Source organism: Lampris incognitus, chromosome 1, assembly GCF_029633865.1.
Source record: "Lampris incognitus isolate fLamInc1 chromosome 1, fLamInc1.hap2, whole genome shotgun sequence".
Lineage (NCBI taxonomy): Eukaryota > Metazoa > Chordata > Actinopteri > Lampriformes > Lampridae > Lampris > Lampris incognitus.
The window spans coordinates 6,795,795-6,814,457 of record NC_079211.1 but is presented as its reverse complement, the minus strand read 5'-3'; the positions used below and the strand labels follow the sequence as shown (position 1 = coordinate 6,814,457).

Genomic DNA, 18,663 nt, shown 5'->3' with positions numbered 1-18,663 from the left:
TTACCTGCAGTAGATGGAGTCTGTGTGCTCCCGGTTTGGAGGTTCGGCAGGAGTGGCTGAGGAATGTACTGCTGCAGACGGGACACGGACAAAATGCATTTTAGCCACTTAAGAAAAGACTCGCCCTACTGTAAGGATATGAAACTTGGAGTTATAATGGAGGATAAAAATATGGAAATGTTGTACGATAGCCTGATTATTATGGCTAAACAACTTATCCATAGATCCAGATTTATTGAGGCCAGGCCGCTATTCTTAGTCTTCATGAATGAGCTAATACATTTTAAAGAAAGCACTGAAATGTGTACAAACCAAACAAGCTTTGCATATTTACAAAAACAGAGATATGTTGATTTCTGATTAGACCTCTTTCTGTCTTTTTATTATTTTTTCCTTTTTTTTATTTTGTGAAATACCAAAAAATGTGTAATAGCTCAGTCTGATTTGTACTATTTGCTAATTTGTTATTGTTATGACCAGATTTTGTTCTTTTGTTCATATAATAAAGGTATTTTTAAAAAAAAGAAAAAGCAAAGGCTCCCCTAAAAAAGTAAAATCTGTTTTAGTGTACGCTGTTTTGAATATTCATGTGGAACTACATTCTCTCCACCGCAGAATGTCCGTATTCCTTCACATAAGTGCACCTATGCAGTGCGTGTTATTACGCCGCAGAGTCAGACGGGCGTTCTGCGGCTGAGAGAATGTAGAATGTAGGAAGTTGTGTTCTCTGTTTGAATTGACGACCTGTTGTCGAGTTCATGTCGGACCCACGGTATGCTCTCTGGTGTGGGTGTGGGGGGAGGGGAAGAGACGGAGGAACTAACGTCTCGGAGTGAGTCTTGTAACTAACGTTATGCCATGTTTTCTTACCAACCGAGTGGGTGTCATGGCGTCTGGCTTGCTCCTCTCACCTTGGAAAAGTGGCCCGACTCCTCAATGCGTCTCTTGTGCGTTTGTGTTGCCGGAGTGAGTGTCGTGCTGTGCCTCGGGACAGTGAGGGCTGCGTCGGAGGCCCGCATGTCGTGGACTTTTTTAATCAGCTGGCCGATAGAAATATGCACGATAACGATAATATGAAAAACCATGAACATCGAAGCCGATAATCGGCCATGCCGATAATCGGCCGATCCCTAATAAACACGCTTAATCCCGCTTTCACAGCCACACTTGCACGTACATGCATTGTCACACACAAACACACACGAGTGTACACGTGCATTTTTGTTCTCTCTTCTTCTTGTCTTTTTAGTCCTCCTGGTGTTCCATCTGTTATTATTATACTATTATTTTGCCCTTTGGGTCAAAAAGATTAATGGACGAACAGCCACTCAGCGGAGTAAGATGTTTTTGGCAATGATCACATATCATTCTGGTCACAGCGGTTGTGCTTCACAGATATGAAAGTATGTGTTTTTATTGTGTGGGCCCTGTGATGGCCTGGCGGCCTGTCCAGGGTGTCTCCTCGCCTGCTGCCCAGCAACTGCTGGGATAGGCTCCAGCATCCCCGCCACCCTGAGAGCAGGATAAGCGGTTCGGATAATGGATGGATGTTTTCTTTATGTGTTTTTGTTGACACCTTTTTCCTCCTTCTATGTCTCTCTCTTTCCGTCTGTTTCTATGTCTGTCTGCCTCTTAGATTGCTGAGCTCAATCAAACCCGGATTGGTGAAGAAAATCAACAGACTTCCAACTCCCATCGCTGGCCTGGTGAGTCCACTGTCCAGTGTGTCTCTTAGTTTACTGTGCACTGTACTGTGTATGTAATGTTGTGTAATATCAAGTGAAGTTTTTTTCTTCGTCAAAGTAACTTTGCACGTACAAGGAATTTGGATTGTTGCGATGCTACACACTGAGAATAGAAAAGCTGAAGTACCAAAAGCTTTAAGAATATGTGTGAGGAAGAGGGATTAAAGTCGTATTTCAGCAATGCTTTTGTGTATGTGCAAAAGGGAAGGTTTACAAGATGGTTGTGAGACAAACTATGTTGTATGGTTTGGAGACGGTGGCACTGATGAAAAGACAGGAGGAGGAGCTGGAGGTGGCAGAGGTGAAGATGCTAAGATTTTCACTGGGAGTGATGAAGAAGGACAGGATTAGGAACGAGTATATTAGAGGGACAGCTCAGGTTGGACGGTTTGGAGACAAAGCAAGAGAGGCAAGATGGAGATGGTTTGGACATGTGTGGAGGAGAGATGCTGGGTATACTGGGAGAAGGATGCTGAATATGGAGCTGCCAGGGAAGAGGAGAAGAGGAAGGCCAAAGAGGAGGTTTATGGATGCGGTGAGGGAGGACAAGCAGGTGGCTGGTGTGACAGAGGAAGGTGCAGAGGACAGGAAGAGATGGAAACGGATGATCCGCTGTGGCGCCCCCTAACGGGAATAACCGAAAGTAGTAGTAGTAGTAGTAGTAGTAGTAGTAGTAGTAGCTTTTGTGCATGTGCAATCAGCACTGATGGGTACTGACAGGTCGCGGAAGCGGGGCAGGCTAAGCTAACTGCTAGCCCATGCAGACCGACAGTTCTGATAGTCATCCTGGCTGGCGTTCGTTCTCCTGGACAGTATTTTTTTATTTTTTTTTAGTTTAGATATATTTGTTAGTTCACTGCTGTGGGTTGGGGGAAACCATGTTTTGTTTCATTTCATGTGTGCAAGTGCATGAAATGAGAAAGTGTTTCTGATTCTGTCATGTAGTGGATTTAAGTAGTAAAGTCCCGACTGTGTACTGGATTGATGGAGAAGTTGGTGTTGTCCCGCTCATGGGGTCTCTCCAACAGTGCCTACAAGTACAAGAATGCATTGTGTGCTGTAGCTTCTATATCATCATCCATAAAATCCTCTACGCTAACGTTCTGTGAGGTCATTTCCACTATCGGAAATGTACCTCAGCCGAGAAAACCAGGATGTGTTTTTTTTTTAATGGCGTCTGTAGAGTAGATTAGAGACTCAGGCTAAACTAGGCTGTAGTTTTCACGCACACCAACTGACGTCATGATACGTCAGTTGGTGAGTGGAAAATAACTCGTTTCACTGCTGCCCCAGAAATACAGACACAACTGCAGGTGTTTTTTATACGGGATAGATAGATAGATAGATAGATAGATAGATAGATAGATAGATAGATAGATAGATAGATAGATAGATAGATAGATAGATAGATAGATAGATAGATAGATAGATAGATAGATAGATAGATAGATAGATAGATAGATAGATAGATAGATAGATAGATAGATAGATAGATAGATAGATAGATAGATAGATAGATTCATTGTGTAGGTTTTCTATTGTTGGCTGCATATAAACATAAAAATAAGTGCCATTTTGAACAGTGGATGACATGTAAGGAGTAAAGCAGAGATTAGAGTCAGTAAGATGATTTAAATTCCCCTCTTAAGTAAAGCTGATCAAAGCCATTGAATCAGAATAATGCATCACATACTGGGACTGGAAGCCCGGGTTCAAAGCGTTTTTCAATCTGATTTATTGCGTCTCTCTTCAAAGTGGGCTGTGAAGTGGTATAAATGAGGCCTGCCATGACACAAGTACACACACGCTGCTTCAACACTGTAAATAATCAAGTAAAATAGACGCTAAGCAAAATGGAAACCTTCGTTTGCTGTTTTGGGTTCACCATCCTGGAATCAGAAGACATCAGGGAGGAAAACAAGTCCGTTCCCTGACGCCTGCATGATGAGAAAAAAAGTTTGTATCATCGACTAAACTCAGTAATGTCTCTGTAGCTGTATGTCTATTTATATGTTGAATGGAAATCGACAAATAGACTAACTTGTCAGCAGACTTTTTAATGTAAGATACAGACTCTAACGTAGTGGAGCAACGAATGCTTTGACATGGCCTCCTTGTTAATATTCACCACTTAGATGACGTCATCACTCTCCTCAGTAATGATGATGACGATGATAATGTGTCTAACAATAACATAAACACAATATGGCAAACTTAAACTAGCAGTTTGAAACTTGTCTCGCTTTTGCAAATCTTTCGTGAAAATAAGGAATGGTTTCGTCAGCTTTTGAACGCGTCCCTCCGTGAGAGCCAATCAAATGGTCGGACGACTGATGAAGGAAGCGGTGCAGTTCGGGAAAAAGAGGAGTGAAAGAATAAGGGAGAGAATAGGGGAAGGGGGAAGTGGATTGGATGCCGGCTCAATATTAAGCTCCAGGAAGTTTGGTGTGGATGGGAATATCTTTCCTTATCTCGCAGCATCGCCAGCGGTGCCCGCTGGTCCTCCTCTATCTATTAGCTAGAGTCACATCTAATCATTCTTATCAGGCCTGTGTCCGTAACAGGCCCTGCTCCAGTAACAATGACTATTCTGTAACAGATTTTAAAGCCAACGGCGACCGTCAGGACTCCATCTTGCTCAGGTTTCATCCACGTAATCACCTTGCGTTGCATAAAAATAGAGATTTAGTTTCTTTCTTCCTTTTCCTTTTCACATTAAGTGATTTATCTTTCGTCTTGGCCGTTTCTGTCCCTCCTGGCTTCTTTCCTTCCTCTCTTCTTTAGGTAATTGCTCTGTCCTATAGGTGGATTCAGTGGATTTTAATGGTTTACATGACTCGTTTTGGAGTGAATGGTTTCTGTCCGACACCTGAAGGATCAGTTCCTCTGCGGTCAGTCTCCATTTGAAAGGCTGACAGAGATCGATCTGACCGTACATCATCATCCTGAAAAATGAATGCTTTCACTCATTTCAGCTTCTGTTTACTTTATAAAAAGTCTGCCAGTGGAGAATAGAAGAATTTTCTTTATTTTACATCACAGCATCCACTTTCCTTAATATACACACCGTCACCTGAACGAGTAAAACACAAGTTAATACAAAGATAGTATAATGATTCACTATCTCCATATTCAAATGTGGGGCCGCACCCTAGATGACGACACTGTTTGGTGCTCTATAGCGTCCCTTGGCAAGGTTTTCTGTTGTTCAGTGGCACAGTGTAGCTGAGACAGCTGCAGAAGGACGTCCACTTTCCTTAATATTTTCATGTATTTGACCAATCCCCCCCCCCCCCACAATTTTTTTGTTTGGCTCAACTATATTGGAAATGGTTAAAGATCCCATGAACTGAAAAGTGTACATTCACTGTGCTTTCCTGTTTATTTCCACTTGATATAAATCGATTCACCAATATGTTCTCGAAATCCACGAAAAATGTTAATTTTATTTTCTGTTTATAAGAATATTTTTCACTTCATGACAAATATAATAATATTTTAGTTACGTCATCCTCCATTTGATGAATGAATGGAAGTGAGATTCAAGAGAAGATGAGTGACCTTCTAACACAAAACTGAACCTAGCCCATAGTGCATCGACGTCCACGAGCCTCTAAAAATGCCCGGCCGTAATTGGCTGCCAGTCAAATCAGTCACCCTCCCCTCACTAGATCCCACCTGACTGTTCAGTTTCAGTAGGGTGAACGTCGAGTCGTGGGAGCTTGTGGTACATTTCATGGGACCCCCGTGATAGAAGAAGGAACGAAGTGAGATCATTTTTCACTTCATGGGAATTATTAAGTTCCTAGAGGGAACCGCTGGCCTTTTTAAGCACCTCAATTTAAAGATGCCCGTGTGGGTTATTCTCAATCAGCTAGACCTTAGCAACCGCTGTTTCCACTGAAGTTCTCGTTGTCCATCTTACAAGAACGAAATTTTAAGTGAAAATCGGACAAGCGTAGGGAAATAAAACATGGCAGCTGCGAGCCACTCTTGGAAAAACAGTTTGCAAGATCAATTTTGCAAAGTTCTGGCCTGACGGCGCAAAGGATCAGATTCGAACCGCGGAAACGGCGCCGAAATGAACCGTTGTGAAATGTGGAGCCACGACGGCTGTTGTGTAAGAATCGGACCCTGAAACACGTTGTGTCACTCTGACCGTTTAGGACACGCTCAGCATCGTGCAGGGGCAGCGACGCAGCATCCTCTGGATGGGAGCCGTTGTCCTCCAACATGGCGGATGTGTTGCCGTCACGTGATATGTGACGTAATATGAGAATAATCCCAATGTTAACCTTTTTGCTGAAATAAAAAATGAAGGTTCATGAATCATGTTAATGACCTCCCACGTCAAACTATTAAAACAACTGAAGCTGACAGGATAATCTCTATAATAAAGGTGTTTTTAGTGCGTAGGCATAATGACTCTACTCTTCAAGGGGAGTAGGACAACCTTCCACTTTTCTGGCTTCTGCCCTCCTGTTTGTGTGTTTTTCTTCCTCCTCGGACGGCCAGCAGAGAGGCGAGAAACATGTAGGCTAAACAAGGAGTCCGCTGTTATCGGGCCCATCGTAGTAAAACACTCCCACTTCCTTTTCCTGTGTTGGAGGTTAATGGGAAAACGAGTCTCCGAGGAGGCCTGTCTGTTGTGTAATTACAGCGGCGCCCCTCTGCACGGTGGCAGACCGGCTCGTGTGTTTTGAACAGACTGTGTTCTCGCCGGGCTACTGGGACCAGTTGTTTGTTTGTTTTGGTTTGTTTTTGCAGCGAGGTTAGCCTGCGTGGCAAATGGCAGGTGTGGATTTAAAAGAAGAATTTAATTTGTGTTTACCCGGGGAGAGCTGACTGAGCCTCTTTCCAGCTACTCTACATTCATCCACAATTTCCTCCACTATAGTCAGACAGGAGTGGTTACCAGAGGCTGGTTGTTTTATTTAAATGACCAAACCAGTAGGGGTGTCCAGGTAGCCTAACAGTCTATTCCGTTGCCTGCCAACACAGGGATCTTCGGTTCGAATCCCCCGTGTTACCTCCGGCTTAGTGGGGTGTCTCCACAGACACAATTGGCCGTGTCTGCGGGAGGGAAGCTGGATGTCCCGGTTGTTGCACTAGCGCCTCCTCTGGTCGGTTAGGGCGCCTGTTCGGGGGAGGGAATAGCGTGATCCTCTGACATGCTACATCTCCCCGGTGAAACGCCACTGTCAGGTGAAAAGAAGCGGCTGGTGACTCCACATGTATCGGGGGAGACGCGGTAGTCTGCAGCCCTCCCCGGATCGGCAGAGGGGGTGGAGCAGCAATCGGGATGGCTCAAAAGAGTGGGTTCATTGGCCAGGTACAATTGGGGAGAAAAAAAGGGGGGGGGGACCAAACCAGTCCATGCAGCATCAGCAGTAATGTGGACGTTGTACTGGGCCGTTGTGGTGAAGAGGGAGCTGAGCCGGAAGGCAAAGCTCTCAATTTACCAGTCAGCCTTCGTTCCAACCCTCACCTGTGGTTGTGATCGACCACAGCTTTGGGTAGTGACCGAAAGGGTGAGGTCGCGAATACAAGTGGCTGAAATGAGTTTCCTCCGTAGGGTGTCTGGGCTCAGCCTTAGAGATAGGGTGAGGGTCTCGGACATCCGGAGGGAGCTTGGAGTAGAGCTGCTGCTCCTTCCCATTGAAAGGAGCCAGTTGAGGTGGTTCGGGCATCTGGTTAGGAGGCCTCCTGGGTCCCTTTCTTTGAGGGTTTTCCGGGCACGTCCAACTGGGAGGAGACCCCGGGGTAGACCAGAACTCGCTGGAGGGACTACATGTCCAATCTGGCCTGGAAATGCCTTGGGTTCCCCCAGGAGGAGCTGGAGGGCGTTGCCGGGGAGAGGAATGTCCTGAGTGCCCTACTTAGCTTGCTGCCACCACGACCCCACCCCGGAGAAGTGGCTGATGATGAATGAATGACTGAATAACCGATACACAATACAAATCTGATGTAGCTCAGTTGCGTGCGACCGAGATGTGTGAAAAAGTTTCACGTGTAACGTCGGCCTTAGCAGTCCGCTAGCATAGCGCTCATGAACGCGCAGCGGCCAGATCCAGAATGCAGGTCGATCGTTAGCATAGCCTGGCCGGGCCAGAGGCATGATGGGATCAACATGACCGTGCATAGTCAGTGGGCCGCATAACCCCGGAAGCTAGGAACCTTTATTGCCATGTGTGCCAGGTGAGCGATTCCTATTGGGCTGAGTAGGGCGCCATCTTTGGGTTTGGTATCCAGCTCTCACGTCCATGGTCTAGACGAAGATAGCCCATCGATTTCCTTGTTCTGCACATTGAGAACGCTCAGTAACCACTAACCAAACCTTAACCTTAACCAAAAACTAAAACTTAAAGAAGGAAAATAAGAATTTAAAAGATTAAATCGGCGAACAGAATAAAGCACAGCTTGATGTGCATAAACAATAAAGGCAATGTGGAGGAAATAAGGCCTTTCTGTTGAACTTTTCCGTGGCGAGCCAGCGTCTGTGACCTTTGACCCCAGAGCCTCTCAACACAAACACTCCGGTCTAAATAATGCTGGGATCAAGTGTCAGCGTTTATTCGTGTCTGTTTTATTGTTGTTAACTTCCGTGAAGTGCCAGAGTCCAACGCTGAGAACTGTAGTTGTGAACTGTTCGTCTCCTTTGCTGTAAAAACCTTTCGGTGAAGAAACGGATCAAACCGATACGGATCTGTGGCTGTCCCTTTTGTGTTCAATTCAAATACCAAAACAGGGCCGCCTACCAACACGGGGGTCGCCGGTTCGAATCCCCGTGTCGCCCCCGGCTTGATCGGGCGTCTCTACAGACACAATTGGCCGTGTCTGCGGGTGGGAAGCCGGATGCGAGTGTGGTTCCTGGTCGCTGCACTAGCGCCTCCTCTGGTCGGTGGGGGCACCTGTTCGAGGGGGGAAGGGGAACTGGAGGGAATAGCATGAGCCTCCCACTTGCTACGTCCCCCCTGGTGAAACTCCTCACTGTCAGGTGAAAAGAAGCGGCTGGTGACTCCACACATATGGGAGGAGGCATGTGGTCGTCTGCAGCCCTCCCCGGATCAGCAGAGGGGGTGGAGCAGAGACGTAGTTGGCTGGATACAGTTGGGGGGGGGGGGTTTGATTGCGGTCGTTTTAGTTGTTCTGCTGCTGTCTGTGTGAATGGGTAAAGTGGTTCCATCTGATTCGGGGAAGCGGTGAAATGAGCGGCGCTCCTCTCTTAGCGCCACCTTCTGTCCCCGTCAGAGAGCTGTGCATGATACAGTCCCAAGAAAAGTTGAAAACCGGTTTCAACTTTTGACGCATGCGAAAATACAGATCAGCGGTCGTATACGGACGGACGGCTCCGTCATCCATCAGCGTATAGCCGCCCGTAAAAAACACACGGCCCTAACGTGCTTTTGATGGATATAAAATCTCTCTGTCGGGCTCCCGCCACAGTCACCGGCATGCTGCAGGCTTCCGGGGGGGGGGTCTGCCGGATCTGATTAGAGTCAAGGTGAAGAGAGCTCTCTTTTTATCCCGCTCTCGTCTGTCTATTTTGGGGTTGTTAACCTTGTCGGTGAGGAGGATGCTGGGAAACATATCTGGTCAACACCCTGCTGTCCCGCTTCCTTATCCTGGCTGGCCTTCCTCCATGGGCCGCCGAGGTGCCGGTTCTGGGTGTGAACAGTGTTTCTGTTCCCTGGGAACATGGCGGTCTCATCATGGTGTCTAGATACGATTCCCAACGCTCCGTATTGGAAAACACTCTCGGTTAGACACACACACACACACAAACACACACAGACTGTTGATGGAGATCCTATGAAGAGCTGAAGTAGTTGGCTCACTTCCCATGCATGTCTATGGTCAGTTCATATTTATGAACGATGCACAGTTCTGAATTACTGTTACTCCAGATTCCTGTTCTACTCATTACTCATAACGACGTTTATGTTTGTATCAGTGTTTGTTTCGACCCGGAATGCTTTTTTAAGGCTCTTGTCATTTTTAACTCACTTGCAAATTGCAGCAATTCATTTTTTATGGTTCAAATTTACCCCTGCGTATTCACATCTTTATGTCACCATTCTGCAAAAACCAAACTGAAACGTCTCTTAGCCATGTTCTGTACGCTGGACAGAAGTGCTGATGGAGCCATTATAAGTAATTGTATATGAATGTAATGCTTATTATTATTATTATTATCATAGTAGTAGTAGTAGGAGTAGTAGTAGTAGTAGTAGTAATGGCCCCAGATGTTTTTATTTCAACATGGGTTAAAGTGCCAAAACCCATCCTGTTTTCAGTGCATGTACAAGCAAGGGGGAGAAGTACAGCAGGGTCCAAAATCTATCTCCAGTAGCACCTCCCCCTACCACACACACACACACACACACACACACACACACACACACACACACACAATCCTTTCACAAACACATTCAACTGTCATTCATTTCTCTGTTGTGGTCAACACCCAGTTTCCTGTGGCACTGCCTTGCACACCAAGGCTTGCCTGGTCCTGGACACACACACACACACACACACACACACACACACACACACACACACACACACACACACACACACAGAGTTATGTACACATGCGGTGGATCAACCCGACATCGCAGGTTGGGTTTTCTGTGACGGCTACGTTGTGTCGACCCAAAACCTTTATCGATTAAGCGAAAATCACATTTTTCAGCAACTTTCTTCTGCGTAACCTTACCCATGAGGCGTAATGACGCGGTGTACAACGGGCTCACCTCAATGAACCGCTCGTTAGTGTAACGAGCAGTAATTCAGCTTTGTTGATAACCGGCCTTCTTCCCGGAGCCGCCCTTACCTGCTGAGAGCGGAAAGCATTCACCCTGCTTGGGATGGCGCCGCTCTTTTGCCTAGCAAATATAGAGAGTTGTCTACGATTGGTTTAACACGGGGCACTTATCATTCAGCAGGTGATTAGAGAGCCTGCTGTGAGCCGCTAGTGACCGACTGTTGTTCTTGGAGGCTCCTAGCCTCCAAGATCAACAGTCGGTCACTAGCGGCTCCAACGACTCTCATGACCGCTGAATAATGAAGTCCAAACCAACACCCCCCCAACGACCGTCGCTGCTAAACAAATGCATATCGATAGCCCTGATAACGACTCCTAGAGGATAAATACTGAGTCTCATCAGCAGCCAGTCAGACCAGCTTGGTCTAATCAGAAAGGCAGGAACCGAGGAAGCCTCTTGGACGAGAGGCCAAACGTCTTCACGGATATACACCAAGTCCAGTTGCACTCGATTCAACTCCTTTGGATCACCATGACGACCTGGATGAATGAGAACATTCACAGACACGATCCTAAATGGGCTTGCCCCATCTTATCAGCTGATTTCCTTAAAATACAGGGCTCCTGTGTGTACCAAAGTTAAAGAGAAGTCAGCTGGCGGCGGCAGGGCCTTTTCCTATCGGGCCCCGTTCTTGTGGAATAACCCGCCTGCTGCCGTCAGACAATCAGAGTCTGCTGAGTCTTTTGAATCCAAACTTAAAACTCGTCTTTTTTGCCTTAACCTACAATTAGTTGCCTCTAAGTTGAGCGCTTCACAACCTGTGGGTCGGTTTCTGTCTCAGTGAATTCACCAAGCACTGTAGGGCCGACCAGATTATAGCGTATAGATTATTGACTATTGCAAACTGTTCTCTTCTCTCACATCTTTTCTCCCTCTCTGAATGACGTCTTCTCCTTTCTCTTCTCCTGCATATGTGAATGGTGTGAATGGTGTGATGTGAGTCTCCCTTGTGTGCATGTGTAATCTGTCCTCCTCCCAGCTCTCCATGGTGATGGTGATCGCCATCTGGACACTGTTTGTCATCCTCCTCATCAAATTTTTTTAATATATATATCTACTCATATATTTTCTGAATGTGTGTGTGTGGCGTTAGTGTGTGTGTGTTAGTTAGTGTAGATAGCGGGACCGAAAACGAGAGCACTTATGATCCTAATTCTTTTTGGAGGTGGTAGGTATTGTCTCAGAGAGTAAGGGGAAAATCCCAGAAAGTTAAAATTATGCATAATTATGCATAAATATGCATTTTTCTAAAAATGGCTAAAAACCACTTTTCTCGGCATTTCAGATGATTCCGAGCATCTTGGATTTTTTCACCTTATATAAATTTTTTTCTGTTTTGGCATTATGCAAAATATACGCATTTTTGCAAAAATGCAATTATGATCCTAATTTTTTTTTTGGAGGTGGTAGGTATTGTTCCAGAGAGGACCAGAAAAATAGCAGAAAATTAAAATAATTATGCATAATTATGCAAAAATATGCATTTTCTACAAATGGCTAAAAACCACTTTTCTCGGCATTTCAGATGATTCTGAGCACTTGGGGGGAGGGAGTTGGAGTGGGGAGGGGGGTTTAGGGGCAGGGGGAAGGCGGTTAGCTGGCAGGATGAAGAGGAGGGAGATTTAGACGGGTGGAGAACCAAACTGCTACATTGTAGCGGGGTTCTTCTAGTATCTATATAATCTTACAAATCCATATCCTGTTTCAATGTTATATCCTTCTGTCAGTCTGATGTGTGACTGTCTTTTCTTGACACTTCCCCAGTGTATGTGAATGGTGTGATGATGTGAGTCTCCCCTGTGTGCACGTGTTGTCTGTCCTGTCAGGTCTACATGGTGGTGGTGGTCACGTGGCTCAGGTCCTGGCCTGTTCTGGCAGCATCTGGACACTGCTTGGCGTCCTCCTCATCATGTTCTTCATATATCTTATAACTGTGTTATCCTCTTTCAGTGTTGTGTTGTGTAAATTGTGTAAACACAGCATCCACTGCACATCTGTCCGTCTTGGGAGAGAGATCCTCCTCTGTTGCTCTCCCTGAGGTTTCTTCCTATTTTTTCTCCCTTTTAAAGGGATTTTTTTTTAGGGAGGTGTCCCTTATCCGATGTGAGGGTGTAAGGACAGGATGTTGCGTTGCTGTAAAGATCACTGAGGCACATCTGTAATTTGTGATATTGGGCTAAACGAAATAAAATTGACTTAACTTTACTATTTACTCACAGTTTGTTTCTGTACATCTCCACAGGAGAAGTGGATTACAGAAGTAGTAGATGAAAAATGTATTTTATTCATATAGCGCCTTTAAGGGATCAATGGTACTTTAAAAATCAGAGGGAAAAGAGCAGTAAGACAAGCTGACGACAGAAAACACCAAGAAAAAACAATGAACCAGTGAAACAGGCGGTTAAATAACGAGCTAAAACAACACGGATGACAGAACATCACACACGTCCTTTGGTCAGAGGGAGATGATCATGCATCTCGTTTCTTCTCTGGGGGTTCAAACTTGTGGGTTATTGGTCACAAACCAGTTTCTCTGACTCCCTGGGCTTCCCAGTGACTTACTGAAGGAGTTTACCTCAAGTCATTCTCAGGGTGGCGGCACGGTGGCGCAGTGGTTAGCGTGGTCGCCTCACAGCAGGAAGGTCCTGGGTTCGAGCCCCCGGGGAAGTCCAACCTTGGGGGTCGTCCCGGGTCGTCCTCTGTGTGGAGTTTACATGTTCTCCCCGTGTCTGTGTGGGTTTCCTCCGGGGGCTCCGGTTTCCTCCCACAGTCCAAAGACATGTAGGTCAGGTGACTCGGCCGTACTAACTTGTCCCTGAGTGAGTGTGTGTGTGTGTGTGGGGGGGGGTGGGCCCTGTGATGGCCTGGTGGCCTGTCCAGGGTGTCTCCCCACCTGCCACCCAATGACTGCTGGGATAGGCTCCAGCATCCCTGTGACCCTGAGAGCAGGATAAGTGGTTTGGATAATGGATGGATGGATGGATGGACGGATGGATGGATGATGGATGGGTGGATGGATGGGTGGATGGAATGATGGGTGGATGGATGGATGGATGAATGGATGGGTGGATGGATGGATGGATGATGGATGGGTGGATGGATGGAATGATGGATGGATGGATGGATGGGTGGATGGATGGGTGGGTGGATTCTTAGGGTTAGGGTTTCACATCATGTTAAAACTCTTTGATCAAATTTTGTAAGTCCGTCTCTGGATCTGGCGATCTCCTACCGGGGTTGATTTGAAATGAGATACGGCCATCTCTTCATGTGACATTGTGTGTGTGTGTGTGTGAGAGAGAGAGAGAGAGAGAGAGAGAGAGAGAGAGAGAGAGAGAGAGAGAGAGAGAGAGAGAGAGAGAAAGGGAGACCCAGTTATTTCTACCACAGGTGTGTCTCCCCTGCAGTATAACTGTCAGAGACGGTATCACCGTGTCCCGTCTCAAAGAAGTGGGTGTGTGCGTGTTCGCGCAAAAACAACCCTGCTGCAAGTGTACAGGAAGCCTGAGGAGGGTGTGGGGTGGAGGGTGGGGGGTGAAGGGTGGGGGCGGAGGCCATTTCAACAGGAGTGGAACAGGATCGTGAGAACAATTGAGTTTGTGTTTTTTGTCTACGGACTCACAGGCTTACACCATCTGCTGTGTATATGAGACGATGTGTTCACCCTGTGGGTGTGTTTGTTGACCGCAAACAGTTTGTGTGTAGTGTGTGTGTGTGTGTGTGTGGGGGGGGGGGTCCTTGTGTCTGTATGCACACAGGCAAATGTCTTGTTTGCATGTGTGATGGAGCGAGCAAGCAAGTGAGAGTGAGTGTGGATGAAATTAAGTGTTGTCTCTGTGTGTGTGTGTGTGTGTGTGTCTGTGTGTGTGTGTGTGTGTGTGCAACGAGTTCATTATTTGCATGTGTGTTAGTGTAGCAGAAAGCGAGGCAGGGAGGGAGGGAGGGAGGGTTCTCAGGACAATCAGGGCAGGGAGGAAATGGTGACACCCTGTCCAAGTTGCACGGAGGGAGCAAGAGGGGGGAGAGAGAGCGAGAGAGAGGGGGAGAGAGAGAGAGAGAGAGAGAGAGAGAGAGAGAGAGAGCGCCTGGGAACTGGAGAAGAGAGAAGAAGAAGACGGGAGTCCGGCTCAGCTCAGGTTCCATCCAGCGAACAAAGAGCTGGTAGGACGTAGGACACCTTCTGTGTGGGGGAGAGGGAGGGAGAGAGAGAGAGAGAGAGAGAGAGAGAGAGAGAGAGAGAGAGAGAGAGAGAGAGAGAGAGAGAGAGAGAGAGAGAGGGTGGGATTGACAGGAGAAATGAGATGTATGAGGAGGTAGAGGAAGGAATGGGAAACGCTTGAGGAGAGTAAAAGTTGTAGAGCGAAAGGAGTCATCTGAGAGAGAGAGAGAGAGAGAGAGAGAGAGAGGGAGAGAGAGGAGGCGACAGCAGAATCTGTTGGTGTCACCTTTCTGTTAAGCAGGTAACCCTGATTTTCTTGTGCTATGAATTTGTGTATGGGAGAGAGAGAGAGAGAGACAGACAGACAGAGAGAGAGAGACAGAGAGAGAGAGAGACAGAGGGAGAGACACAGAGAGCGAGACAGAGAGAGACAGAGAGAGAGACAGAGAGAGAGACACAGAGAGCGAGAGAGACAGGGAGAGAGAGAGACAGAGAGAGAGAGACAGAGAGAGAGAGAGAGACACAGAGAGAGAGACAGAGAGAGAGAGACAGAGAGAGAGACAGAGAGAGAGAGAGAGAGAGAGAGACAGAGAGAGAGAGACAGAGAGAGACAGAGAGAGAGACAGAGAGAGAGACGGAGAGAGACAGAGAGAGAGACAGAGAGAGACAGAGAGAGAGACAGAGAGAGAGACGGAGAGAGACAGAGAGAGAGACAGAGAGAGAGACAGAGAGAGAGAGAGTTTCAGTCGTCTTTATCAGCGACTGAATCAGATTTCACTTGACCACCAACAGTCTGTTTTCTCTGTGTGACCAGTATATCTCTGTATCATCTGTGTGTGTGTGTGTGTGTGTGTGTGTTTCAGGACAACCTGAGTGTGTTTCTGCGTGGTTGTGAGGAGCTGGGACTGAAGGGATCACAGCTGTTTGACCCCGGAGACCTTCAGGACGCATCGACACGTCCCAACACCAAGTAAGAACCTGCTCAGCGCCACGCTGTTAGCTGGCTGCTGAGCTGAGCCGTCTCTCAGCACGGCACGGTGTGTGTCTGTGTGTGTGTGTGTGTGTGTCTGTGTGTGTGTGTGTGTGTGTGTGTGTGTGTGTGTGTGTGTGTGTCTTTCTACACGTGGGCGTGATCTCTGTCCATCTTAGTTATTCCCTAAAAGAGACTTTTTTTTCTTTTTTTTGTGTGGAATTTTCCCCATTTTTTCCTCCCCAATTATACTTGGCCAATCACCCCACTCTCCCGAGCCGTCCCGGTCGCAGCCCCGCCCCCTCTACCGACCCGGGGAGGGCTGCAGACTACCACACGCCTCCTCCCATACACGTGGAGTCGCCAGCTGCTTCTTTTCACCTGACAATGAGGAGTTTCGCCAGGGGGACGTAGCACGCGGGAGGATCACACTATTCCCCCCCCCCCCCCGAACAAGCGTCCCAACCGACCAGAGGAGGCGCCAGTGCAGCGACCAGGACAAATACCCACATTCGGCTTCCCACCCACAGATGCGGCCAGTTGTATCTGTAGGGACACCCGACCAAGCCGGAGGTAACACGAGGATTTGAACCGGCGAGCCCCGTGTTGGTAGGCAACGGGATAGACCACTACTCTACCCGGACGCCCGACACATCGGTTTTGAGAGAAGTGCTAATGACAATCACATCAGCTGACGAAGTGAAGTGAGACGATGTCCTCATTGTAAAGAATAAATTCAACCCATTTGTGAAAGCAGCTTCCAAGCCTGGATCCTCCATCTTTAAACCCCGTCAGGTCATGAGGTGTGTTGTGTTGGTGCTGTTTTGGTTTTGTCTCATTTCTAAAATAGTACTGTGTTATGAGACAGGATCGAACTCGTGTACTCCATGTCTCCGTCTGTCTGTCTACGCCGGTGTCTTTCTGTCCTAATCCCTCTTGTGTCTCGCTGTCAGACTGTGTCCCCCACTTCCTGTTTTCCTCCATATGCCATCCACCCAGCTCCGTATGACACCCAACCAGCTCCGTATGACAACCAACCAGCTCCGTATGACACCCAACCAGCTCCATATGACACCCAACCAGCTCCGTATGACACCCAACCAGCTCCGTATGACACCCAACCAGCTCCGTATGACACCCAACCAGCTCCGTATGACACCCACCCAGCTCCGTATGACACCCAACCAGCTCCGTATGACAACCAACCAGCTCTGTAGGACAACCAGCTCCGTATGACACCCAACCAGCTCCGTATGATAACCAACCAGCTCTGTAGGACACCCAACCAGCTCTGTAGGACACCCAACCAGCTCTGTATGACACCCAACCAGCTCCGTATGACACCCAACCAGCTCTGTAGGACACCCAACCAGCTCCGTATGACACCCAACCAGCTCCGTATGACACCCACCCAGCTCCATATGTCACCCAACCAGCTCCGTATGACACCCAACCAGCTCCGTATGACACCCAACCAGCTCCGTATGACACCCAACCAGCTCCGTATGACACCCAACCAGCTCCGTATGACACCCAACCAGCTCTGTAGGACACCCAACCAGCTCCGTATGACACCCAACCAGCTCCGTATGACACCCAACCAGCTCTGTAGGACACCCAACCAGCTCCATATGACACCCAACCAGCTCTGTAGGACACCCAACCAGCTCCATATGACACCCAACCAGCTCCATATGACACCCAAACAGCTCCGTATGACACCCAACCAGCTCCATATGACACCCAACCAGCTCCGTATGACACCCAACCAGCTCCGTATGACACCCAACCAGCTCCGTATGACAACCAACCAGCTCTGTAGGACACCCAACCAGCTCCGTATGACATCCAACCAGCTCCGTATGACACCCAACCAGCTCCGTATGACACCCAACCAGCTCTGTATGACACCCAACCAGCTCCGTATGACACCCAACCAGCTCCGTATGACATCCAACCAGCTCCGTATGACACCCAACCAGCCTCGTATGACACCCAACCAGCTCTGTAGGACACCCAACCAGCTCCGTATGACACCCAACCAGCTCTGTAGGACACCCAACCAGCCTCGTATGACACCCAACCAGCTCTGTAGGACACCCAACCAGCCTCGTATGACACCCAACCAGCTCTGTAGGACACCCAACCAGCTCTGTAGGACACCCAACCAGCCTCGTATGACACCCAACCAGCTCCGTATGACACCCACCCAGCTCCGTATGACAACCAACCAGCTCTGTAGGACACCCAACCAGCTCCGTATGACATCCAACCAGCTCCGTATGACACCCAACCAGCTCCGTATGACACCCACCCAGCTCCGTATGACACCCACCCAGCTCCGTATGACAACCAACCAGCTCTGTAGGACACCCAACCAGCTCCGTATGACACCCAACCAGCTCCATATGACACCCAACCAGCTCCGTATGACACCCAACCAGCTCCGTATGACACCCAACCAGCTCCGTATGACACCCAACCAGCTCCGTATGACACCCAACCAGCTCCGTATGACACCCAACCAGCTCCGTATGACACCCACCCAGCTCCGTATGACAACCAACCAGCTCTGTAGGACACCCAACCAGCTCCGTATGACACCCAACCAGCTCCGTATGACACCCAACCAGCTCCGTATGACACCCAACCAGCTCCGTATGACATCCAACCAGCTCCGTATGACACCCAACCAGCTCCGTATGACACCCAACCAGCTCCGTATGACACCCAACCAGCTCCGTATGACACCCACCCAGCTCTGTATGACACCCAACCAGCTCCATATGATAACCAACCAGCTCCGTATGACACCCAACCAGCTCCGTATGACACCCAGCCAGCTCCGTATGATAACCAACCAGCTCCGTATGACACCCACCCAGCTCCGTATGACACCCACCCAGCTCCGTATGACACCCAACCAGCTCCATATGATAACCAACCAGCTCCGTATGACAC

At 48.1% G+C, this 18,663-nt stretch overlaps 1 protein-coding gene across 1 annotated transcript in view; it reads left to right on the top strand.

Moving 5' to 3' along the window:
• LOC130112953 (LIM and calponin homology domains-containing protein 1-like) overlaps positions 1–18,663 on the top strand; it is a 198,714-nt gene that overhangs the window by 89,913 nt on the left and 90,138 nt on the right. Inside the window, exons 3-4 of the mRNA XM_056280502.1 lie at positions 1,637–1,706; positions 15,596–15,702. Coding sequence (XP_056136477.1) covers positions 1,637–1,706; positions 15,596–15,702 — 177 coding nt within the window. The remainder of the gene's footprint in view (positions 1–1,636; positions 1,707–15,595; positions 15,703–18,663) is intronic.